This window comes from Pantherophis guttatus, chromosome 1 (genome assembly GCF_059756535.1).
Source record: "Pantherophis guttatus breed Tessera chromosome 1, ASM5975653v1, whole genome shotgun sequence".
Lineage (NCBI taxonomy): Eukaryota > Metazoa > Chordata > Lepidosauria > Squamata > Colubridae > Pantherophis > Pantherophis guttatus.
Window position 1 is genome coordinate 8680335 of NC_142063.1, and position 24137 is coordinate 8704471.

Consider the following 24137-nt stretch of genomic DNA (forward strand, 5'->3'; position numbering starts at 1 on the left):
TCTTACCCTGTTGCCCCGAAAATAAGACATCCCCTGATAATAACCCAATCGGGCTTTTGAGCACATGCACTAAAATAAGCCTCCCCCCGAAAATAAGCCCTCCCCAAAAATATTTAAACGCAGAGCTGGAAATCAGGTAAGACGGCAAGAGGAGCCCCATCTTGCTCCACACGCCCCCAAAATAATAAGACCTCCCTGAAAATAAGTCCAAGTGCTTATTTCGGGGTTCAAAAAAAAAATATAAGACAGGGTCTTATTTTTGGGGAAACACGGTAACAGAATGTATTACATCTGGGTTACTTGAAACAATATATGGCTTGGCTAAGGCACCCCATTCACTGTAGAAAGCAATAATGTTCGGAAGAGTTAGCGGTAAAAGGAAACCAGGCCTCCAAAGAACATGGCGGCCTGGATACCTTCAAAGATGACATCAGCCAGAACATGGAAAACTCAAAAAAGAAGCAAGATCGGAAGAGACCTGGTCCGTAGAATCGCCAAGAATCAGATATGACTGAATGGAAATCATCATCATGAAGACACCCCATAAACCTATGCAGCAAATCTACTGTTCTTGTACCGCAGGAGGTTAAAATCTTTGCAGAACGCATAGAGAATATTCTGTCCGGAAAAGGGCAGAATGCTGTAACAAATCCTAACGGTGGCTTCTGTGCCGATGCCACTGTTGGGCTGAAAGGGGACCAGGAAGGCTCATGTTCGTGTCCTCACATGACCATCGGCCTCAGTAACTGTCAGCCGCGATCAATCTCACAGGATGGTTGCTAGGAGAGCAAAATGGATGAGGGAGTATTATGTGTATCACCTTGACCTGCTGGGATGCAAGATGACATTTGTATTATATGTATTTTATTTGGCTGTTCACCGCCCTGAGTCCTTTGGGAGTAGGGCGGTATTCAAATTTAATAAATAAATAAAATAAAATAAATGAATACACAAGCCACCAGCTGAATTTAGCAAGGTGAGGAGAACATTCAAGACCAGGCCACTGGAAGACCTGGCAGAAGACAAAGTAAAGGGAGATGAATACCCATCATATTTCTGGGACAAATTGGTTTAATCGGAGAAAACCTCCTCTTCCTCCTCCAGCACTACTACAGGGTTATCCCATTTTTATTATGTACATGCTGTAGAGGTTTTAATATGGCACCTTAAATGGTACAAACGGTGGGATCCTTGTCGTGAGTAACTTAAAATGCAGCAAAATAGAGAAATGACAGAGGAGGGAGAAATAAGTGCTATTTTCCAAAGCACCCGAAGGCCAGACAAGGAATAACGGATGGAAACTGATCCAGGAGAGCTTCAACCTGGAAATAAGGAGGAATTTTCTGACCATGAGATCAATCAACCAATGGAACAGAAGTTGCCTTTGGAAGTTGTGAGAGCTTCATGACTGGAGGCTTTCAAGAAGAGTCATCCTGCCATCCAATGGGAAATGGCGTAGGGTCTCCTGCTTGGGCAGGGGGTTGGACTAGATGACCTACAAGATCCCTTCCAACTCTGTTATTCTAAATAGGACAGTTATTCTAAATAGGACAGTTAAAACAGGGAAACTCAATTTATTTATGGTGCATCTATGCTGAGATGTGTTATACAGGTAGTCCTTGACTTAAGAATGGTGAAAATTACATCAGATTCCACCCCCACCCCCCCGGTACTTACAACCTAATTCCAAAGATCCAACAACCATCCTGGTCATGTGAACTGCATTCTGGGCACCTGGCAATCGACCCACATATTTATGGCCGTTTGTAGCGCCCTGCAGTCACATGACTGCAAGTTACAACGCTTTTGTCAAAAAGCATCCTTCAGTTTTCGGCGAAAATGCCCCATAGTGAACACTAGGTTCACTTAACGACCACAGCATTCACTTAATGACTCCTGAAAAAAAAAGGTAATAAAATCGGGTCGGTGACATGGATGACCTGCTTTACAATCGTCACAATTTATTGATTTTTTACCTTTTTGAACTGCCGGTCTCCCTCAGAGAGCGACTCTTGAGTGACGTATAATAAAATGTACTTATATGGACTCACGACCATAATGGGCGGGCTCCATTACGGTCGTAAGTTGAGGACTGCCTCTATGTGCCAGATGGGCCGAGCGGTTAAGGGGCATCAGGCTAGAAAATGAGGACTAGTCTAGCTTTAGCCATGAAACCAACTGGCTGACTTTGGGCCAGTCCCTCACTCCCGGCCCAATCCACCTCACAGAGTTGTTGTGGGAAAAACAGGAGGAGGAAGATGAATGTATCTGCCACCTTGAGTTATTTGAAAAAACAATAACGGAGAGGTATAAATAAATAATGATGGATGAGAAGCGAAACATCTTCAAAGAAAAAACCAGGAAGTCCGGTCGCCTCTTGAAAAAAAGCAGTCTCACCTTTGGGGCAGCCATGACCCGGAGGACTGAGAATCTCCATAGACATATAAACAAATAAATAAATTTGCCATCAGGCCTCCCTTTATATAGCGTTATCTAAGGGCAGCTTTTAATCCCCAATATTTATCATAAGAGGCCAGTTCTTCCCACTCCTTTTTTCGTGGAAAATGCTCTGCAATCATTTACTTTTTTCCAAGCCGCACAATATGGACGTAATTGTCAAGAGGCAAAATCCGAACCCAAGAGAGTCAACGGTTCAGACGGTTAGGATTTGAGCACCTGCTTCCAGGAGAGGAACTAAAGAGGTACCTAAGTCTTGAGACATGGGAAGAGTCATTTCTGGGCATCTTAAAGAAGCTGGCGAGGCTGCCTGCAGTTGGGTACTCGTTGTCGTAATGTACAATGTTTAGGTGGCTTTGCTTTTGAAAGGGGGACTCTGCCAGTTTTAGAATTAAGTCAACAGATGGCAGCACCGACTTTGTACTACAAACAAGGATGGCGGGGAGACGACATTTTCCCCGGTGACAGATTCCATGCTCAGAGATATCGGCCTTGCCAAGAAACTGCTCGTTCTCTATCCTATGAGACAGACAATTAACATATTTCTCAGAGATTACTCCCCAGGTAGTCCTTTGGCTTATGACCACAATTGAACCCAAAATTTCTGTTGCTAATACGGTTGAGTTTTGCCCCGTTTTATGCCCCTGCTTGTGAAGTGAATTGCTGTGTCAAACTGGAAGCTGACCTGACCGAAGCCATTTTGTCACTTTAGTGTTGCCACACTGGAGCTGTGGGCTAGGGAGGGAGGGGGGGAATAGAGATAGCTGGGGTTTTGTAGCCAAAACAAAATACTTTCTCTTGGGAACCAAGGACATTCTCACACCTAGTCAGAGAGAGAGAGGAGGAGTGATGTTACCCAGCAACCAGACGGCACCTCAATTGGACCATGTGACTGATTGTTTGGTGAAAGGGAAAAACTTTTACTTTTAATTAGATGAAAACTGACTCTGAAGTTTCCCATGGTTTTCACCAGCTCTATGCCAATATGATATATCCAATAAAGCTATTCTTTGAGGAATCCACTTGCCTCGGAATTTTGTTTGCTATGGGTGCATCACTTGGAACCCTGATACGATGCTGTTGTTAGTGAATCTGGCTTCCTTGTGGACTTTGCTTGTCAAAAAAGCGATCCCATGACCTGTGCAACCATCATAAATAGGAACCAGTTGCCAAGGGTCTGAATTTCAATCATGGCACCATAGTGGGTTGCTGCAACAGTCGTGTGAAAAACATTTTTTTCATGTGCTATTGCAACTTTGAACAGTCACTAAACAAGTGGTTGTAAGTTGAGGACTACCGGTACAGCTGATTGATTCACTTAACAGCTGTGGCAAGGAAAGTCGTAAAATGGGCCAAACTCACTTAACAAATGTCTCACTTAACAACCAAAATTTTGGGCTCAGTTGTGGTCGTAAATGGAGGACTACCTATACTTCATGTGCCTTTTCCTGTTATGATATTCAGTCTGCCTGGCACCCAGATTATTGTGCAATGGCAGAAAGCTATTATCTTACAAGCTGGGAGAACAGAGAAACGTAGAGGCTGTACCACTACAGATTCTTTTTAAGGTGCTGGCCTAGGCGACTGTGAGTTATAGTCCTTATATGAAAAACCAGTTGGGTGACTTTGAGCCAGGCCCTCTCTCTCTTTCTTAGCCCAACTCATCTCACAGGGTGGTTGATGTGGGAAATACAGAAGATATATTTGCTGCCTTGAGTTATTTATAAATAATAATAAAGGTGGGATCAAAATCAAATCAAATAAAAATCAAATAAAGGAGCCTGAGTGGCACAGCAGACTAATGCTACTGTTAAAGGTAGTATTTAGCTTCCAGCTGCCTGCAATTACTGCGAGTTCAATTCTCACCAGGCTCAAGGTTGACTCAGCCTTCCATCCTTTCTAAAGGTAGGTAAAATGAGGACCCGGTTTGTGGGGGCAATAAGCTGACTTTGTATAAAATATACAAAAGTATGAGGCTATTGCTTATCGCCTTGTAAGCCGCCCTGAGTCCCCGGAGAAGGACCGCATATAAATAAAAAATAAAAATAAAAATACATAAATAAACATTTTAAGCCAATAAATACCATCATGGCTGGAATCTCAATGGATTTCCACCGGCTACTAATATTTCCCAAAGAAGGAAACAATTAAGCAGCCATCAGCATTCTCAAATAAACTAACTATCTCAGTAATATCCAATGATTTGATCTCTTATCGGGATTAAGCATGGGAAGGCTAAGCAAACTATGGTATCTCAGCCCATAATCTGCTTGCTTTTATGTTACATCTGGAGTGGATTTCTGGCTTGTCCTCCTGATAAGCCATTCACTATCTGAAGCAATCTGGTAGCAAAGATCAGGAAGATTAGCCAATAATCCCAATAAATCAAGAATTCTCCTCATACTGTGGAAGAAAGTGGCTTGTTATTGGTAATGGAGACCTAAGCAGAAAAGAAACATTGGGACTACAGGTAGTCCTCTACTTACAACAGTTCATTTAGGGACTTTTCAAAGTTACGTCACTGAAAAAAGTGACTTATGACCATTTTTCACACTTACGACCACCACAGCATTCCCGTGGTCACATGATCAAAATTCAGATGCTTGGCAACCGAGTCACGTTTTTAGGATGGTTGCAGTGTCCAGGAGTCATGTGATCACCTATTGCGACCTTCTGACAAAGTCAACGGGGAAGCCAGTTTCACTTAACAACTGTGCTACTATTTCACTAACTGCATTGATTCACTTAACAACAGCGGCAAGAAAAAGTGGTAAAATGGGGCAAAATTCACTGAACAAATGTTTCGCCTAGCAACGGAAATTCTGGTCTTAGTTGTGAAGTGGATTGGCTTCCCGTAATCAAAGCTCGGTAAGGTCCATGAAAACCTTTGATGCTGAATAAGGCACCTATCCCATTCTGCACGGGGAATATGCCCTCACCATATGCTCCATGCAAATGCTGATCTCCCCGTCACTGTAGAAGGCGCCGTAGAAACCGACGATGTATGGAGAATTGCACTCGTGAAGCACTTGGAGCTCCCGGATAATCTGGTTTCGTATGGCAGGCTTGATCTCCAAATGAATCAGCTGTGGAGGAAACAAGAGAGAGAGAGAGAGAGACACATATCAAAGGATGAAGATAGTGCAGAACAGCTCCAAAAACAATTGTGCCAGGCATAATTGTAGGGAGGACTGGTAAAGGACTATAATTCACAGTCGCCTAGTTCCTAGGCCAGCACTGGTACAGCCTCTACATGTCTCAGCCTCCCAGATATATATGGACTAGATTACTTTAATCAGACAAAAGCCTAACTAAGCTGGGATTCAGTCCTAGTTTAACAACAAATAACCCAGTTGGGAATTCTGGTATCCTTGGGGAAACTTTTCCAAACCTTACCATTCCGACTTGAAAGAATTTTATGCTTTTATAGTATTACGGTCTACTGCTTAAACATGAAACTATTTTACTTATGCTAAATTGTTTCATTTTTTAAAAAAAATATTCTTCCAGGCCATGGAAGGTACATTAGCCGATAAACAGCAGACACAGGTTCTACCCTCATTACTCATAGGGGAAAGGTAGTTAAGAGGGGAATGGCTGGCTGTGACTCAGTCAAGCCCGTACATCTTTCCTGGAGGGGAAAAAAAAATCACTGCTGTTTTTAAATGCTTTGCTAACAGAAATTAAAAGTTGTAATGTAATGCTGTTAATAGAATGGCATGTTCTGCTTTCTTTTAAAAGGCCAAATCTGAAGATGTGCCACAGAGTGTTTGTTATTTGAAATTTCACATTGGGTAAAGGTAAAAGATATCTCTGCAGGTTTTACTCCGCTAGTCTCCTTTTCTAAGCCACTGAGCCAGTGCTGTCTGAAAATATTTGTGGTCCTGGAGCCAGCATGACATCACAGCGCAGAGCATGCAGCAAAACACGGAGCACTGTTGCCTTCCCACTGAAGTGGTACCTATTTATCTACTTGCACTTACATGCTTTCAAACTGCTAGGTGGGCAAGAGCTGAGGCAAGTGATGGGAGCTCATTCCGTCACACGGTGGTAGAACTCGAACCGCCAGAGCACAGAGCTTCTCTGGCATCTTTTAAGCCACTGAGCCACCGTGCCTCTTCCCATTGGGAAGAGACCTAAATTTGCTTGCTAGACGCAGTTTATTATGAAATAGCCCCATGCAAATAAACCGGTATTAGTGGACTCAATTGCTACTGACAAAATTCTATGTTGGTTGTCATTAGTCACTACAAACCTTTCTTAAATTAATCAACAGCCTTGATTATTAGACTATTAATACATTTTGAAAGAGAACTAAACTGCTTATGACTCATTAGGTCATCCTTTTATCAATTTAACTAACCATGGTGGCCAGTGATGGGTTGCCCCTGGTTTGGACCGGTTCACAAGAACTGGTAGTAAAACCGGTGGGAGGCTCCGCTCACCGACCCGGACGTCATCAGGAAGTTTCTGCGCATACGCAGAAGTGCGCACGTGGTCCCGTTGCGAACCGGTAGTAAAGTAGAACCCACCCGATGGTGGCGCAGTGGTTAGATTGCAGTATGGCAGGCTACTTCTGCTGCCTGCCGGCTGCCTGAAATTTGGCAATTCGTATCTCACCAGGCTCAAGATTGGCTCACCCTTCTATCCTTCTGAGGTTGGTAAAACGAGGACCCAGATTGCTGGGGGCAATATGCTGACTCTATAAACCTCTTAGAGAGGGCTGTAAAGCACTATGAAGCGGTATATAAGTCTAAATGCTATTGCTAACTACAGAGATCAACAGAATGACTCGGGGCAAGCAAAAAAGCAGTGGGAACAAGAACCACCTCCGACTTCCTGCCGGCTTCCACATTGACTTCACTTAGGAGAAGTGGCAGGAAGCACTGAAAATCACGATTACGTGAATGCAGCTGACCAAAGTGGCACTGCAGGGACAACCAGTTTGTGAGTACAACTGGTTTGGAGATCCTTGAAATCTCAATTCCACAGAAGTAACAAGCCCCACATTTTTAGTACAAATTCTTTAAGTTAGTACATTTGAGATACGTTGATTCAAAAATTGTTGCCATATCATGTTTTGGATAATTGAAGGTTACAAACAGACAAAAGCATTTTAATGGTGTATAGATGACAGCCAGACAAAATACGGATAGACTGCAAGATTTGGCATTCTCTATTTGCACAAGAAAAAGAAAAAGCTGCTTCTGATTTTACCACAGATCAGATTTATTCAAATCTCTACTGGGATTCCATAACACTAATATTCATTCAATGTTTCTTTTTGCATTTTTCCCAACTTGCTTAAAGAATTTTTAAAAAAATCTTCCATTTTATTAACATTACAGAATTTAAAAGACCAGACTAAAATAAGCCGTCAGAATTTGACTGTTTCCGGCAAGTCATTTTTGCAACTGAGAAGCACATTTTGCAATTTAAATAGAATTTAATGTTCTGGTGACCATCTGGACAATTTCCATTAATTATAAGTAATATATTTACTTATAACTTACAATTAATTATATGTCTTTCTTTTTGTTTTTATAGTGTTTTATTTTTTAATCCATTCACTGTACTCGAACTGTTGTCCATACATCGAGGCAGATCACCCAACAGTGAAATAAATCAATAGCCCCCCTTTAAAATCGTAGAAACAGGAATATGTATAAATATAAAAGACACAAGTTTAGAAATATGATTTTGCAATACACAATTCATTCACATAAGAGACCAAGTTGTATTGTGTTATGATTGCAGTGTCAACCCTGAGATGTGTTTCTGGCCTTTTAAAAGCTATTGGCAGACACCCTTGCTCAATAGCTGAGAGTTATGGGACTGCAATTATAGCTCTACATTTGCTAATGATTCTGCATCCAAGAAGGCATGCAGTATAACCTACTTAGCAGTGCAAAAAAAGAAAAAAGAAAAGCAGCAGCAGAAGAGAAGTGGGAAGGAAGCAGTCACCATAGGAACGCTCACACGGCTCAGGAATGGAGCACCGAAACCAAATTTATGGAAGACGGTTCACAGAAGAGTTGAAGCCTTATGTTGCGCAAATGTTCTTTCCGTACCAGATGTACAATTTTGCAAAGGAGAGCAAACCAATCAGCCACCCAACCTGCTAGCATATCTTCCATAGGAAAAAGGTACAAGATATCCATTCTTTGTTATTGTTGTTCAATCACTATGTCGTGTCTGACTTTTATGACCACATGGGGCACAGCACACCAGGTCCCCTCTGCTCTACATTGTCTCCCAGACTCTGCCCAAATATCACATTCATTGGGTCAATGACACTATCTAACCATCTCACCCTCTGCTGTCCCCTTCTCCTTTTGCCTTTGGTCTTTCCCAACATCGGGGTTTTCTCCAAGGAGTTCTCTCTTTTTTTTTTTTTTGATTTGATTTATATGCCGCCCTTCTCCGGAGACTCAGGCGGCTTACAATGCGTTAAACAATAGCCTTCATACTTTTGTATATTTATACAAAGTCAGCTTATTGCCCCCATAAACTGGGTCCTCAATTTTCCTATCTTAGAAAGGATGGAAGGCTGGGTCGACCTTGAACCTGGTGAGATTTGAACTTACAGTAATTGCAGACAGCTGGTATTAATCACAATGCTTTTAGTCTGCTGAGCCACCAGGCCCCTCTCTTCTCATTGGGCGGCCAAAGTATTTGAGTCCCAAAGGTGCTTTTTCAAGAGGCAAATTTTTTTTTGTTTGTTTTTTTGAAGACGTTTCGCTTCTCCTCCAAGAAGTTTCTTCAGCTTCTTGGATGAGAAGATGAAGAAGTTTCTTGGATGAGAAGCGAAATGTCTTCAAAGAAAAAACAAAAATTGCCTCTTGAAAAAGCATCTTTGGGACAATCATGACCTGGATAACTCCATAGACAAAAGTATTTGATCTTCAGCTTCAGGATCTGTCCTTCCAAAGAACAGTCAGTGTTGATTTCCTTTAGGATTGACTGATTTGATCTCCTTGCAGTCCAAGGGGCTATCAAAGGGTCTTCTCCAGCACCACAATTTGAAAGCTTTGGTTTAATTCTTTGATGCTCAACTTTCCTTATGCTCCAACTCTCACAGCCATACATTTCTACTGGGAAGACCATAGCTTTGACTATAATACCCATCCTACCAATCATCAAACTTTCTCTTCCATTAAAGCAGAAGATAGAAGCACCAATTTTTTTTTTAAAAAAAGAGGCTGCTAGGTCTCTATTAGTGCTCCTTCCTGTCTTTTTCTCTTTGATTTTCATTCTCACTCACATTAGGTCACATAAGCCAAATCAGAAAACAAAGGCCAAAATTACAGATGAATTCCAACTTCTCTTATCGCAGTGCTTCAGAGACAGGAGAAGTCCATCTAAGTGTTTTCCATCACCTTAGAGGAGAAACACCTATTATTTTTTTTACAATTATGGGTGGGACATGGACTGAAAATCACTACAGGAAGTCCTCCACTCACAACCACAACTGGGACCAGAATTTCAGGCGGCTGCTAAGGTGAATCACACCTGATTTGACAACTTTTTTGCCACAATTGTTAAATGAATCACGGCGATTGTTAAATGAGTCATGTGGTCATTAAGCTAATCTGGCCTCCCACAATGTGATCACATGATCCAAGATGTTGCAACTGTTGTAAATACATGCCAGTTGCCAAGCACCCAAATTTTGATCAGGTGACTATGAGGATGCTGCGATGGTCGTAAGCGTGAGAACTGATTTTAAGTCATCTTTTTCAGTGCCGTTGTAATTTCGCATGGTCACTAAATGAATGCTTGTAAGTCGAGGAATACCTGTTAGTTAGAAGCCACAGGAACTTCACATTTGCAGTTTAAATAGGCATCAATACAGTATCAAGAATACAATCTTGCACCAAAAAAAGATTATTTAAATAAATTTACATGGCTGCCCATCTCACATTAGTGACTCTAGGCAGCGTACAAATATTAAAACCAGCAATTAAATATAAGAACATGTGACACCTTAATCATAGGACCACATCACCAGAAGGGCTCGCCTAGCCTCCTGGCCCAAATTCCCGTGGAAACAGTCAGCTCTTCAGAGTTTTACGAAAGGCTAACAGGGTCAGATCCTGATAACAACAGAGAAGTCATAGTAGATGACAAGTTTATTTATTTTATTTATTTATTTTATTCAATTTGTATACCGCCCTTCTCCTAGTGGACTCAGGGCGGTGCACAGCCAGAACTAAAACACATACCAATACAAAATTTAAAATTTTTAAAAGAATTACATGACTTTGGCCCAAAATTTAAAACATTCAAACTAAGACCCATTGCCAATTTAAAAAGCTAAAAAAAGGGGGGGTTTCACGCCAGCCCTGCTTGACGGAAAAGAAAAGTTTTTAGGGCACGGCGAAAGACCCGGAGATCCGATATCCTTCGTATCTCCAGGGGCAAATTGTTCCGAGGGCAGGAGCTGCCACAGAGAAGGCCCTCCCCCTGGGGGTCGCCAGCCGACATTGCCTGGCTGATGGCACCCTGAGGAGTCCCTCTCTGTGGGAGCGTACTGGTCGGTGGGAGGCTATCGGCGGCAGAAGGCGGTCCCGCAAATACCCAGGTCCTATGCCATGGAGCGCTTTAAAGGTGGTGACCAACACCTTGAAGCGCACCCGGAAGACCACTGGAAGCCAATGCAGCTCACGCAGGAGGTGTCACATGGGAGCGCCCTCTCGCTCCCATAATCCCCTGCGCGGCCGCATTCTGCACCAGTTGGAGCCTCCGGATGCTCCTCAAGGGGAGCCCCATGTAGAGAGCATTGCAGTAGTCCAGGTGGGAAGTGACGAGTGCCTGAGTGACTGTGCGTAAGGAATCCCGATCCAGAAAGGGACGCAACTGGCGAAGCCAACCTTGGCTGATTGTGAAAAGCTAAACGGGATAGTTCAGAGTAGCAGGCTGGATTTGAAATGGGGAAAAAAGACACTCTAAAGTTGCCAAGAAAGCCACAACAACATGCTTTTGTCATCAAATGAAGTCGTCTCTAGTAAAGGGTGAAGCAAATCCTTAAATAAAATTGTGTAGATACCACAAGAAATCTAGGCAACTAGATTTATTGCCTAGCCCTAGGCAATCCAGAAAATTGGATTTAAAACAATGACCTTACATTCGTAGTAGTGAGGCTCTAAGCTGTTGCAATATTTTAGTATAGGCAGTCCTCGACTTACAGTTCATTTAGTGACCGTTCAAAGTTACAACGGCACTGAAAAAAGTGACTTAGGTCCATTTTTCACACCTATGACCTTTGTAGCATCCCCATGATCACGTGATCAAAATACAGATGTTTGGCAACTGACTTGTACTAATGACTGTTGCTGTGTCCCAAGGTCATGGGATCCCCTTTTGCGATCTTTTGACAAACAAAATCGATTGGGAAGCTAGATTCATTTAATAACCAGGTTACTAAGTTATCAACTGTGGTGATTCACTTAACAACCGCGGCAAGAAAGGTCGTAAAAAGGGGAAAAACTGACTTAAAGGTCTCACTTAACAACAGAAATTTTGGGTCAATTGTAAACATTAAGTTGAGGACTACCTGTATTCATGCTCTGCTGCATTAATCAGGAGTCACATTCCAGATTACAGGTAGCCCTCAATTTACAATCATTTGTTTAGTGACTGTTCAAAGTTACAACGGCACTGGAAAAAACAACTTATGACTGTTTTTCACACTTACAACCATTGCATCATCAATGGTATCACTCTAGAAATTTTGCACAGAACTCCTCCTTCTGACTACTTGCTTAAAGGTTGTTTCCCTTTTTCCTTCGGCAAGATTGGGGTCAAGCCCCTTTGGATGGTTATTGGGTGCTTGGCTTTTTTCAGTTTTGGATTTCCAGTCATCTGTCTTTGGGTGGGGTTTAATTTTTAGATTATATGGCTGCCCTAAATAAAAATTGTCAAAGAGGCTAAAAGTAGTTCTTGACCTATGACCGTTCAGCAACTGTTCAAAACTAAAAAGCCATTGAATGAATAGAGTCCTTGGGGTTCTAACTGCCCCAGCATTCCTGTAGTCACATGCCTGAGATCCGTGGCAACTGGTTTGCACTAACCACTGGTCACAGCACCCTAGGGTCACATGATCACCATTTGCAACCTTCCCTGCTGGCTTCCCCAAAAGAGTAAATGGGGAAGCCAGTAGGAAATGTTGCACGTTGCTGGGGTAGGTCTCCTTCCACCCACGTACACTCAGCCCCAGCCCCTCTGTGCTCACACTGTGCCGGTCAAAGCGCACACTCTCACCAAGTCTCCCTTACACGCCTGCCTGGAATTTGCAACTTCCTGCCAGCTTTCCCACTAACTTTGGTTATAGAATATAGAATAACAGAATTGGAAGAGACCTTAGGTCTTCTAGTCCAACACCGAGTGCAAAACGGGAATGCATGTGCCAAAAACCGGAAGAGCAGCCGTACAGTGTGCATGCGCACACCAGAAACATCATCTTCCCGTTTCTGGTGTGCACATGTGCACAGCCACCTGGTCTTCCGGTTTCTGGCGCGCATGTGTGCACGAAGACCAGTTGAAAATGGAAGATCATCTTCCCGGCATGCGTATACACAACGGGTGGCTGCTCTTCCAGTTTCCGTCGCTCCCACATGTGTGAAGACAAGCTGGCCAGCGCGCCTGAACCCGGAAGAGCAATGGGCAACGGCTCTGCATGCCACTTTTGGCACGCATACCATAGGCTCGCCATCACGGCTCTATACGATATCAGACAAATGGTTATCCAATCTCTTCCAGTGTTGGAGCATGTACAACTTCTAGAGACAAGCTGTTCCACTGATTGTTCTGTCAAGAAATTCCTCCTTAGTTCTAAGTTGCTTCTCTCCTTGATTACTTTCCACCCGTTGCTTCTTGTCCTGCCCTCAGGTGCTTTGGAGAATAGTTGACCCCCCATCTTCTTTGGGGCAGCCCCTGAGATATTGGAAGACTGCTATCATGTCACCCCTAGTCCTTCTTTCCATTAAACTAGACATACCCAATCCCAGCAACCGTTCTTTAAATGGTTGTGAGCTGGCAGGAAGTTGCCTCTTCTAACAACTGTGAGATTTAGTTAATGACAGCAACCGGAACAGCTTAACGACCACATGCTTAGCAATGGAAATTCCAGCCCCAACTGCCATATACACAGAGGACTACCTGCATGTCTCTGAAAGCTCAGTTCAAAAGTTGCAGTTGGCATTCTTATTACTTGATAAGTTTATTGCTTTGATGGTGTCCCTTCTTGAAGTCATTGGCTGAATTCAGGCCCACGTATGGAAAATGAGTTGCCCCTCTTCTCCCCCTTACCCGGTCTCACCTTCCGTGCCATAATTAGCCCTGAGGGTTTATGTTGTACTTTGGTGACCACCCCACCATTGCCAGCTCCCAGTTCCGAAATCCTCTCGAAATCGTCGTCTTTCAGTTCTCCCACTTTGGCCTTCTGGGTGAGAAAAGCTTCCAGCCGTTTCTTCTGCTGCTCATCCAGCTCCAGTTCTTCCAGTTTTTTCTGGAGGTCAACAAGGTGTGCTCTAAGGGGAAAGAGGGCGAGAGACATCAGATCTACGTAATACACCACTGTATGCAACGGAGTGAGGCAGCGTGGCCATTACTACTATTTGCTGGTGAACTTAGAAGGCTGTTAGGATGACTTGTAGGAAAATCACCTGGCTCCCAGTGTTTCCCAAACTTATATACAGGTAGTCCTCAACTTACGACCAAAATACAGCCCAAAATTCCTGTTGTTAAGTGAGGAATGTGTTAAGTGAGTTTTGCCCCGTGTTACGATTTTTCTTATCGCATTTGTTAAGTGAATCATGTGCATTTGTTAAACTAGTACCAGAATTTGGTTTCCCCATTGACTTTGCTTGTCAGAAGGTCGCAAAAGGGGATCACATGACCCTGGGATGCTGCGACCGTCATAAATATGAGTCAATTGTCAAGCATCTGAATGTAAATCACGGGACCACGGGGATGCTGCAGTGGTCATTAGTATGAAAAATGGCCATAAGTCACTTTTTTCAGTGCCATTGTATCTTCAAACAGTCACTAAGCGAACTGTTGTAAATTGAGGACTACCTGTACAGATAGTCCTTGACTTACAACCATCAAATGACCGTTTTTTCACACTTATGACTGCTGCAGCACCCCCATGGTCACATGAACAAAAGTCAGGTGCTTGGCAACTAACTCATATTTATGAGTGTCCAGGGGTCACATGATCCCCTTTTGTGACCTTCTGACAAGCAAAGACAATGGGGAAGCCAGATTCACTTTACAACTGTGTTATTAACTTAACAACTGAATGATTCCCTTAACAATGGTGGCAAGAAAGGTGGTAAAATGGGGCAAAACTCACTTAACAACTGTCTTGCTTAACTATGGAAATGTTGAGCTCAATTGTGGTTTTAAGTCGAGGTCTACCTTTATTGAAGACTATTCAGTATTTTCTTAGTTCTGTGCCAGGCTAGATTCTAATATTCACTGTTGGCTACGAGGAATGTCTATTTTCTCAATCTAAACAAGAAATTCTCCAAGCCGACTAAACAAAATGTGAATAGGGCTTTCCAAATATATATTCTGCCTGTTTTATTTGTTTATTCTATTTGACTTTTTAATGTACTGTACATTGGGATTATTTTCCTTTATTCTTCTTGATGCTTCCGTTATTCTAAATTGCCTCAATCTTGCCTATTGCATCCCACTGATAGCAGCTTCTTCCAAATCCTCTTTCGTTCAAGACAATTTCGTGCCCTTTTTCACTCACACAACAATTTACCCTGTTTCCCCCAAAATAAGACATCCCCTGATAATAAGCCCAATCAGGCTTTTGAGTGCATGGCGATAAGGCCAGGCGCTTATTTCAGGGTTAAAAAAAAAATAAGACAAGGTCTTATTTTCGGGGAAACACAGTACTAAACAAGCTCCTCACTTTTTTCTCTCCCCGCTGCATGCCATCCCCATCCCCATGCCATTCCACCTCTACACTTTGCTTCCATTTCGCAACATGCGATTTGCGGATGGAATTGTGAATTACAACACCCTACACTGTGGCATCTACAAGATTACGAATGGCAGTTTAAATTCACTGAGCTTCTAACTCAGGTTAAGCAGTATTGAGGGAAGGATTAACATTATTATTCATTTTTTAAACTGTTGTAATCTGCACAATGTGTTTTTGAATTACGCGGACTTTAAAATCTGTAAAAAAAGGGAGTGTCACACTTCATAGGGATATAACTAAAAACCTCCAGTTTCTGGACACTTAACCCTTTATTCAGGGACTCACTCACTCAACAGAAGGCTCACAGACAAAGCTTGACCAAATCAATTTCTTTGATGCAGACAAGAAAGAAGTCTTATATACACAGAACGTTTGAGTACTATAATACAAGTATCAAAAATCTCTATAGGCCTATGTTCCAGAGTTTTTTTAAAAAAAATTTCCTCTCTCACGTTTCCATATCAATGGTTATTTGAGGTATCTACTATTGACCCCAGAAGACACCTAAACTATATTAACATGAAGGTTTTCTTCAACATGGGAAGCACTGGGTTAAGCTTTATTCCTGAAACCAAAATGTGTTAATATTAAACTTCTCCAAGTCTCAGGCTATAAATAATTAGGAGTTTCTTCTTTGCAATGCCCACTTTGTGGATTTTTTATTATCTCAGCTCAGTGCAAGTTTTACATTTACCGTATCTGCAATTCTATGCGTATTTATTCAAAATAAATGGATCAGAATTCAGAGATGGTATTTTTAAGTAGGAATCCATTGACTTGCCACCTTAAAAAAAATTTTTTTTTTTTATTTTAGAAGACAGGGGACAATCCATTTGGATAAAGGGAAACTATCCCTTAGGAAAAACAGAAAAACTGAAACAAGCTTTTTTTTTTTAAAGAAAAAAGAAAAATGGAAAGATGAGAAGACAGTAAATTCTGTATCCTGGTGTTTCCCAGATCCCAGCTCTTAAATTCCAGAAATTCCTCTCTTCCCATTTAAAATATGTCCTGTTTGAAGTATCTAAGTCCGTAAGTACTTTTATAAAAGACTGGAAACCTTTTACAGATGTTTTGCTGAAAATGGACACAAATAAACTGGTGATTTTGGGGTTTGCTAATTAAAAGGGGTTAAATAAGTATAGGAATAAGAAATAGCTCTAAAGGATGATAAAAATTTGCAATTATTGTAATGAAGATTGGAAGTGGCTTTAAATTTTCTTTTTCTCTCCTGTTTCTTTCTCTTCTATATTCTCTACTTTTTTTATAATTTGTTCTTTGTTATCTTTTACTTAGGTAAAATCTTTAAACAAAAATGATAAAAGTATCTAAAGTGGGCAGTTTTCCTTGTGCATTGTTCCTGCTGCTTTTCCTTTTTTCCCCTACAGTTCTGATTCCTCTTCCACACACAATTAATTCTCCTTAAATTTTATTCACACACCTTTATCAAAGTCTTTGAACACTACTCTTCCTTTGATCTGAATCCCAGTGCTTATAGCAGTTATTCTGCTATAATAGTCTCCATTACAAATATGTGCATGTAATTTCCTGATACATTTACACGGCTCTTGAAAGGACTATATACGGTCAGCTGCCCCTCCATCAAGCTGCTGTTTTCCTACAAATCTGCAGCATTTCCACCAATGTACCTCAATTTCTTTAAGTATCACTGCTCCTTATAAAATAAGTTCCCCCCTAAGCATTTCAAAATCGCCAACTCATCATTCTTTCCTCCAAATATACTCAACACTCTACTTTTTTCGCTATATCGATCTGAACAATTTAATTATGAAGCACATATAATCTTTCCCATCATCAGCAGTTTACATATTCAGCCCCCTGCCCTTCTTCCCATACTGTACCCATTTTTATCTGTGTGCTTTTAACAGTTAAAGAAGCTGAACCTGTCAGCTGGAAAGCAGACAGCCTGGGTTCGAGACCCAAGTACCACGTGACGGGGTGAGCTCCCATTCCTTGCCTCATCTTCTGCCCACCTAGCAGTTTGAAAGCATGCAAATGCAAGTAGAACAATAGGTACTGCTTTGGTGGGAAGATGCATTCAGTGCATCTCAGCGTATAGCCATGCTGGCCACATGACCACGGAAAATGTGTTCAGCCAACATTGGTTCCCTCAGCCAAGAAACAGAGATGAGCACCATGACTTAAGAGTCGGAACACGGCTGGACTGGGAAACTTTACCGTTTTGCTTATACTTTTCCAGCCCACTTTAAATTAAATACCTTCCTATAGCCCCGTGATGGCGAACCGCACTGGCCAGCTGATTTTTGGGCCTTCTGGGCCCACCAGAAATAGGGAAACTGGCTGTTTCCTGCTTCCGGAGGGCCAGGGGGGGGGGCGTTTTTCTCACCTGGCTCCAGATCCTCTCTATGCATCTGGGGAAGGCAAAAAGAGACTCCTAGAGAGGCTCTGGAGGCTGGTGACAGCAAAAAGCATCACTTCCTGTCCAACTGAAAGGTGAGAAATGGGCCATTTCAGACCTCTGGAGGGCCTCCAAGGGGTTGGGGAAGGCTGTTTTTGCCCTCCCCAGATGCATAGAGAGGATTTGGAGCCAGGTGAGAAAGAAAAACGGGCCTACCAGGCCATCGCGTGCCAGGAGCAGGGGGGAGGGGGGGTCGCACGTATAGAATTATGGGTGTGGGCATGCACACGCGCGAACCGCCCCCGCTCCCCCTCCTGGCACGTGATGGCAAAAAGGTTAGCCATCACTGCTATAGCCAAATCAGAGCATTGGTTTCCCGTGAAAATCAATCAGCTCATTTTTTTAAACAATCCCCAATCTATTAAATTTCCATCCCATTTGCAGGTGATGGATCTCTGGCATATATTGTAAGTGTGAGGGACTGAAGTCCCAAGTTCAAATCTCTATTCAGGAAGGTATCTTACCACTCATAAAGGTCACAAATCATAAGTCTCACACCTTATTACAGGTAGTCCTTGACTTACAACAGTTCATTTAGTGACCGTTTGAAGTTACAGCAGAACTGAAAAAGGTGACTGATAGTTTTTTACACTTATGACCGCTTCAGCATTGCCACAGTCATGTGATCAAAATCCAGCCGCTCATATTTATGATAGTTGCAGTGTCCTGTGTCATTTGATTTTGCAATTCTCTGATAAGCAAAATCAATGGGGAAGCCGGATTCATTTAACAACTGTGTTACTAACAACTGCAGTGATTCACTTAACAACTGTGGCAAGAATGGTTGTAAAATGGGGCAAAACTCACTTCACAAACATCTTGCTTAACAATAGAAATTTTGGGCTCAGTTGTGGTCCTAAGCCAAGGACTATCTGTATGTTACATGTTTCTTAGGTTGTTGAGATGTGACACTGAATTTGGACAACACTATGAACAACAAAGAACATTTTAATAGTATGCTATGCAAATCCAGTGAGGATGTCTTTCTATGCTTCAGTGTGTCAGTGAGTAACTCATGGCTAAATTAATGAGGGATAAGCAGGTTATGCAAATACACCATAATTATACTTGAGTGTAAGGGTGAGTTATGTGAGAGACACACAAATACACATACATTAGGTTTTAAGCTCTCTGAACAGGGATTTCTATATAGTAAAATACTAAAATTAATGTATACACAGACATACATATTCCAAATTTTTAGCTTAGATGGCGTAAGATTTTTGTGAAAGTGTCTTGTGTACCGTCACAAACTAACTGCCATGAGGGATAACCAATTCCCAAAATGGCTGCAGCTAGCTATAGACTGTGGTTAAAAACAGTACAAGAATCTGAATAGATGGTGGTCCTAGTTACACATTTCCATATTCCCAACTGTTCAAAGTTGTTACAGGAATAGCATTAGAGTGAAAACCCGGGGGGGGGAGGGGGGAGAGAAAGAGAATGCCATTACAGAAATAGTACCCTGAACTCCTTGGAAAAGACAGGATAAAACTATGTAATAAAAATAATTGCTATTCAGTTTTTTTATTATTGGCTTTAAACTATTGCTCATCTTTCCACACAACTTCTCTACTCTATACCCCCAATGCTTCCTAATTTCCTCTCCCTGCTACATTATGTGTATTTCATTTTTTAGACATTTTATGGCACACTCATTTTCCAGACTAATACTGATTCTCTCTCTCCAACATTCATTTCTAAATTATCAATAGTACAGAAGCAGATTAATGAATTATTTTAATTATGTGAGCCACTACCATACTAATATAGATCGTAAGAAAAACTTTTGCTGTATCAGAGAAGAGACCCTCTCAGTGCCGTATCCTATGTGGTTCAAGTCTGGAAGCTAAAAATACAGGGAGGAGTCAGTTCTCTTCCACTGTCACTCCTCAGCAGATGGTAATTATTCAAGCCCGTGAATCTTGATATTATTCCACTACAAAATCAACAGATCCTACCAATAATTTGGATTTCCAGTTTCATGTAGTCCATGGGTGTCCAACCTCGGCAAGTTTAAAATTTATGGACCCCTCAGCCAGCATAGGGAATTCTGGGAATTAAAGCCCACAGGTCTTAAAATTATCAAAGTTGGATGTCCCTGATCTAATCATTTTTAAAAATAATCAAAATTGGTGATCATTATAAATGTGATTAAAGCATAATTTAACTACATATATACATATATGTGTGTGCATACATATACATACACACCCCTTCTATTTTTTTATTTTAAATAACATTCTACATAAAATTTCATGTAGTTTCAATGAACACCCTCTCCTTCCATCAGTAAGAGGGCAAAATGCTTATTTTTGTCAACACTTTGTAGAAATGTAGAAATCTACACCTATTAATGTAAATATGAAATGCTATAACCTTTAAACGCTGTAATTTTAAAAGCATCACTTAGAAAAATTAATCAGTGGAACAACTTGCCTCCAGAAGTTGTGAATGCTCCAACACTCAAGTTTTAAGAAGAGTTTGGACAACCACTTTTTTGAAATGGAATAGGGGTTCCTTCCTGAGCAAGGGGTTGGACTAGAAGACCTCCAAGGTCCCTTCCAACTCTGTTATTCTGTATTGTATTCTGTATTCATCCATTCCTTTTGCTAATTGCCCACATTTCTATATAGGCTTCATCCTTTACATGGCTAACATCTCTCATTACAATTATTCCTTTCCAGGTCATTGACAGTTGTTCCTCACCGCAATAACTAACAACACTTCAAAATTTATGAAAATACAACATTTCAACACAAATCATTCTACAAGTGAAGTCTTGAATGTTACTGCGGTCAACCCAACCTTCACTTCTATTCTTACAGACCTCTTCGGTTCCCCTCATCATGGACCTTTTCAAGGCTAAAACCTTAAGTACACTTTCTTGGGAGTGTGGTCCATTGGCTTAGAAAGTCAGCTTCTAAGAAAATTTGCAAAGTATTATGCTTTAAACACCCAACATTCACTTTCTTCTGTCTCCCCAGTCATTACTTTGCCAGTTCATTCTTCCTCTTTTACTGTATCAGTACTTCAATTATAATAAATCATTTCCTCAGTTCTTGTTTTGTAATATTATAAAATGCATTTTAAATATTGCTTGAGTGCCTCATTTTATCTTAGCAAGAATAGTCTGGAAGAACATTTCACTCATTAAGGAGCTTGAAGAATAGCATGCCATATAAAATATGCTGGAAAAAAAATGAAAACATCTTTTAAAACTATGTAAATTGTTCCAAACAGCCTTTCGGCCATAAAAGAATGAACTATTGCTTCTCAGGCATAACATTCAATTGGAATAGTGAAACCAGGATTCATTTGGACAGAATTTTCCCAAAATTATTTTAAGGGCAGCCTTTAAATTCTTCCTACCAGTGCTCCAACCTGATCAACCGAATGAGGTCCTAGAGTCTGGTTCTCTCTTACGTTAACATCTCTATTATCTGTCAAACATGATAGGAAGCATTCCATTCTCCAACATTTGTTCATCAGGAATTACAACTTCACCCACAACTTTGGTTGATCACACTTTCGACGGAGAAAGGGAAGGTGGAGATGCTGTGTTCTTTCAAGAGATGTATCGAGCAATCTTCCTCCTCCCTTAATTACCGAATATTCAGCCTGCCAGTATGAGGTGATAAAATGACCTGTTTTCATTGGTTTTTAAATGAACTGTTATTTGATTTTTTTTTGATATTTTCACCAGGTCTAGGAGGATATTGCATCTCTTCTCTCTGTCCAGGTTCTTCACAGAATATAGAATAATAGGACTGGAAGGGACCTTGGAGGTCTTCTAGTCCAACCTCCTGCCTATGGCAAGAGATCCGATGCCTATAGGCGATCCTATACTATTCTAGACCCAGAGGGGTCCTTGGTTGTTTCCTTGCAGATGCTTCATGACCCAAACTAGGTAATATCATCAGTGCTAGAAGGTTGGTGAAATGAAAGAGAAGGAAGGGGACTCTGGAGTCTTTGGTGCTCTCTAAGCTTGGTGGTTTTCTAGCAGACGTTTTATGATCCAAACTGGATAACATCATCAATGCTAGAAGGGAGTGGAGTTTGTGGAGTGGAGGAGGAGGAGGACTGTGGGGTCCTTGGTACTTTCTAAGCTTGGTGGCTTTCTTGCAAGTGTTTCATGACTGAACTAAGTAACACTATCAGTTTAGCTTAGTTTAGTTAGTTTAGTTTATTATATTTGTATACCACCCTTCTCCTGAGGGACTCAGGGCGGTGAACAGCCATGGTAAAAACAATGTACAACAAAAATTAAAAGCTTATTAAAATAATTCAATCATTCGGCCAAATTTAAAACATCCAACTAAGATCATTTTAAAACCCCTATCAAAACCCAATTTAAAAAACCTTTATCCTGTCAGTCCAGTTTGCTGGAATAATAGGGTCTTCAGAGCGTGAGGTCGGGGATCCTTCGTATGTCCGGGGGCAGTTCATTCCATAGGGCCGGGGTCCCCACAGAGAAGGCTCTCCCCCTGGGGGTCGCCAGCCTACACTGTTTGGCTGACGGCACCCTGAGGAGGCCCTCTCTGTGGGAGCGTATTGGTCGGTGGGAGGCAATCGGTGGCAGAATGCGGTCCTGTAGTGCCAGAAGAGAGAGGGGATTGGGGAGTGGAAAAGGAGAAGGGGAAGGGCGGCGGCAAGGTCCTTGGTATTCTCTGAGCTTGGTGGCTTTCTTGCAGACGTCTCACGACCCAAACTATATAATATCAACAGTGCCAGAAGACAGTGGGGATTTTGGAGGAGGAGAGGAGGGCGGCCGTGGGGGTCTTTGGAACTCTCTGGTGGTTTTCTTGCAAGCGTTTCATGACCCAAACTAGGTAACACAATTAGTGCTAGAATGGAGTGGGGTTTGTGGAGCAAGACGGCTGTGAGGTCCCTGGGGGCTCTCTGAGCCCCGGTTGGCTTTCTTGCAGACGTCTCAGGACCCAGACTAGGTAACACCATCAGTGCCAGTCCATTTATTTATCCCACTTCGGCTCCTGAAACGTCTGCAAGCAAACCACCATCCTCAGAGACTCCCACCCCCACCCCAGGACCCCTCATTTCCACCCTACAAATCTTCTCCTTTATTGGCATTTTCCCACCTCAGGACAGAAGAACCTGCCTGGCCTGTATCCTAACGCCCCCCCCCACCCCCAATCCTTCCTCCACCTTTTCCTGGACCGAATGAAGTTTCTTTCCTCCCACCATCACCACCAACAGCCCGGTTCCTCCCAGCTGCTTTCCCATCCACCCCCGGCCTCGGGTTCTGCCTTTGGGGCTTCACTTTGAAGGAAGACAAACACCCACCCACCCCCCAAATCCAGCCAAACAAAAGCTCCCCGTGGTTCGTGGCTCGGGATGCTTCTCCAAGGACCGACGGGCAGCCACCATCCCCTCACACACTTTACCTCAGCCCCGAAATCACCTTTCCGTGAGGAAAATCTTCCTCTTTTTTTCCTCCCCCCCCTCAGAAATACCTCGCCCTCCCCCCCCCCCGGCTTCCCCTCAGACCCATCCCCGCCGACCCCTCGTTCAGCCCCACTCACTCGGAGCCGTCGCCCTCGCAGCCGGTGGGGCTGGGTCCCTCAGCGATGGTCGGGGTGATGTTGAGGGCCGGCGGCACCAGTTTCCTTTTAGCCGGCATGGCAGCGGCGGAGGCCGGCGTTCCGTTGCGCCTTTAGCGAGGGACCCGCCTCAGAAGCAGCACCACTACCAGCAGAAGCAGCAGCAGCAGCGGCGACGGCGTCGTCGTCATCGCCCGGCTTGGCTGCCCTAAGCGAGGCCGAGGCTGCGCGCGAGGCCTAAAAAAAAAAAAAAAAAAAAACCCAAAACCCTGAGGGGAACGCGAAGAAGGCGAGAGGAAGGAGGGGGGCGTGGCCGAAGCGCGAGCGAGCGCTGAGGCGCGCGAGGGAGAAGGGGAGGAGGAAAAAAGAAGTCTCCTCCCAACCAACTTGCCGCCCCCGCGATTGGCTGAGGCTCTCGCCGCCGCCTCGCGATTGGTCGGCTCGCCCGGGAGGATGGAATAGTGGGAGGGGGTGAGGCAGGCGCGTTCGCTCGCGCGCGCCAACCAGCCCTTCTCCCGATTGGCCGGCCGCTGGAAAAGGGGGTTGCGCGAGCCCGGCCAGAGGAAGCGAGAGCGCGCGCCACCCCGCCTGCCCAGCTGAGGAAAGCTTCACCTCGCGATTGGTCGAAATGGCTGTATTAAAATAAGTGAGAGAGATCGACGTCGAGTTGAGAGACGCA

General features: G+C 42.9%; 1 protein-coding gene across 2 annotated transcripts in view; it reads right to left on the reverse strand.

Moving 5' to 3' along the window:
• The window catches only part of MAP2K2 (mitogen-activated protein kinase kinase 2), a 48014-nt gene extending 24202 nt beyond the window's left edge, over nucleotides 1–23812 (reverse strand). Inside the window, exons 1-3 of one of the 2 annotated variants that reach the window (XM_034404357.3) lie at nucleotides 23441–23812; nucleotides 13778–13988; nucleotides 5397–5543 (exon numbers count right to left, since the gene is read on the reverse strand). In XM_034404357.3, coding sequence (XP_034260248.1) covers nucleotides 5397–5543; nucleotides 13778–13988; nucleotides 23441–23538 — 456 coding nt within the window. In that variant the 5' untranslated portion in view covers nucleotides 23539–23812. Of the gene's footprint in view, nucleotides 1–5396; nucleotides 5544–13767; nucleotides 13989–23440 lie in introns of both variants that reach the window. The other variant, XM_087893501.1, reaches the window with a different exon arrangement.
• Between the last annotated feature and the right edge of the window lie 325 nt (nucleotides 23813–24137).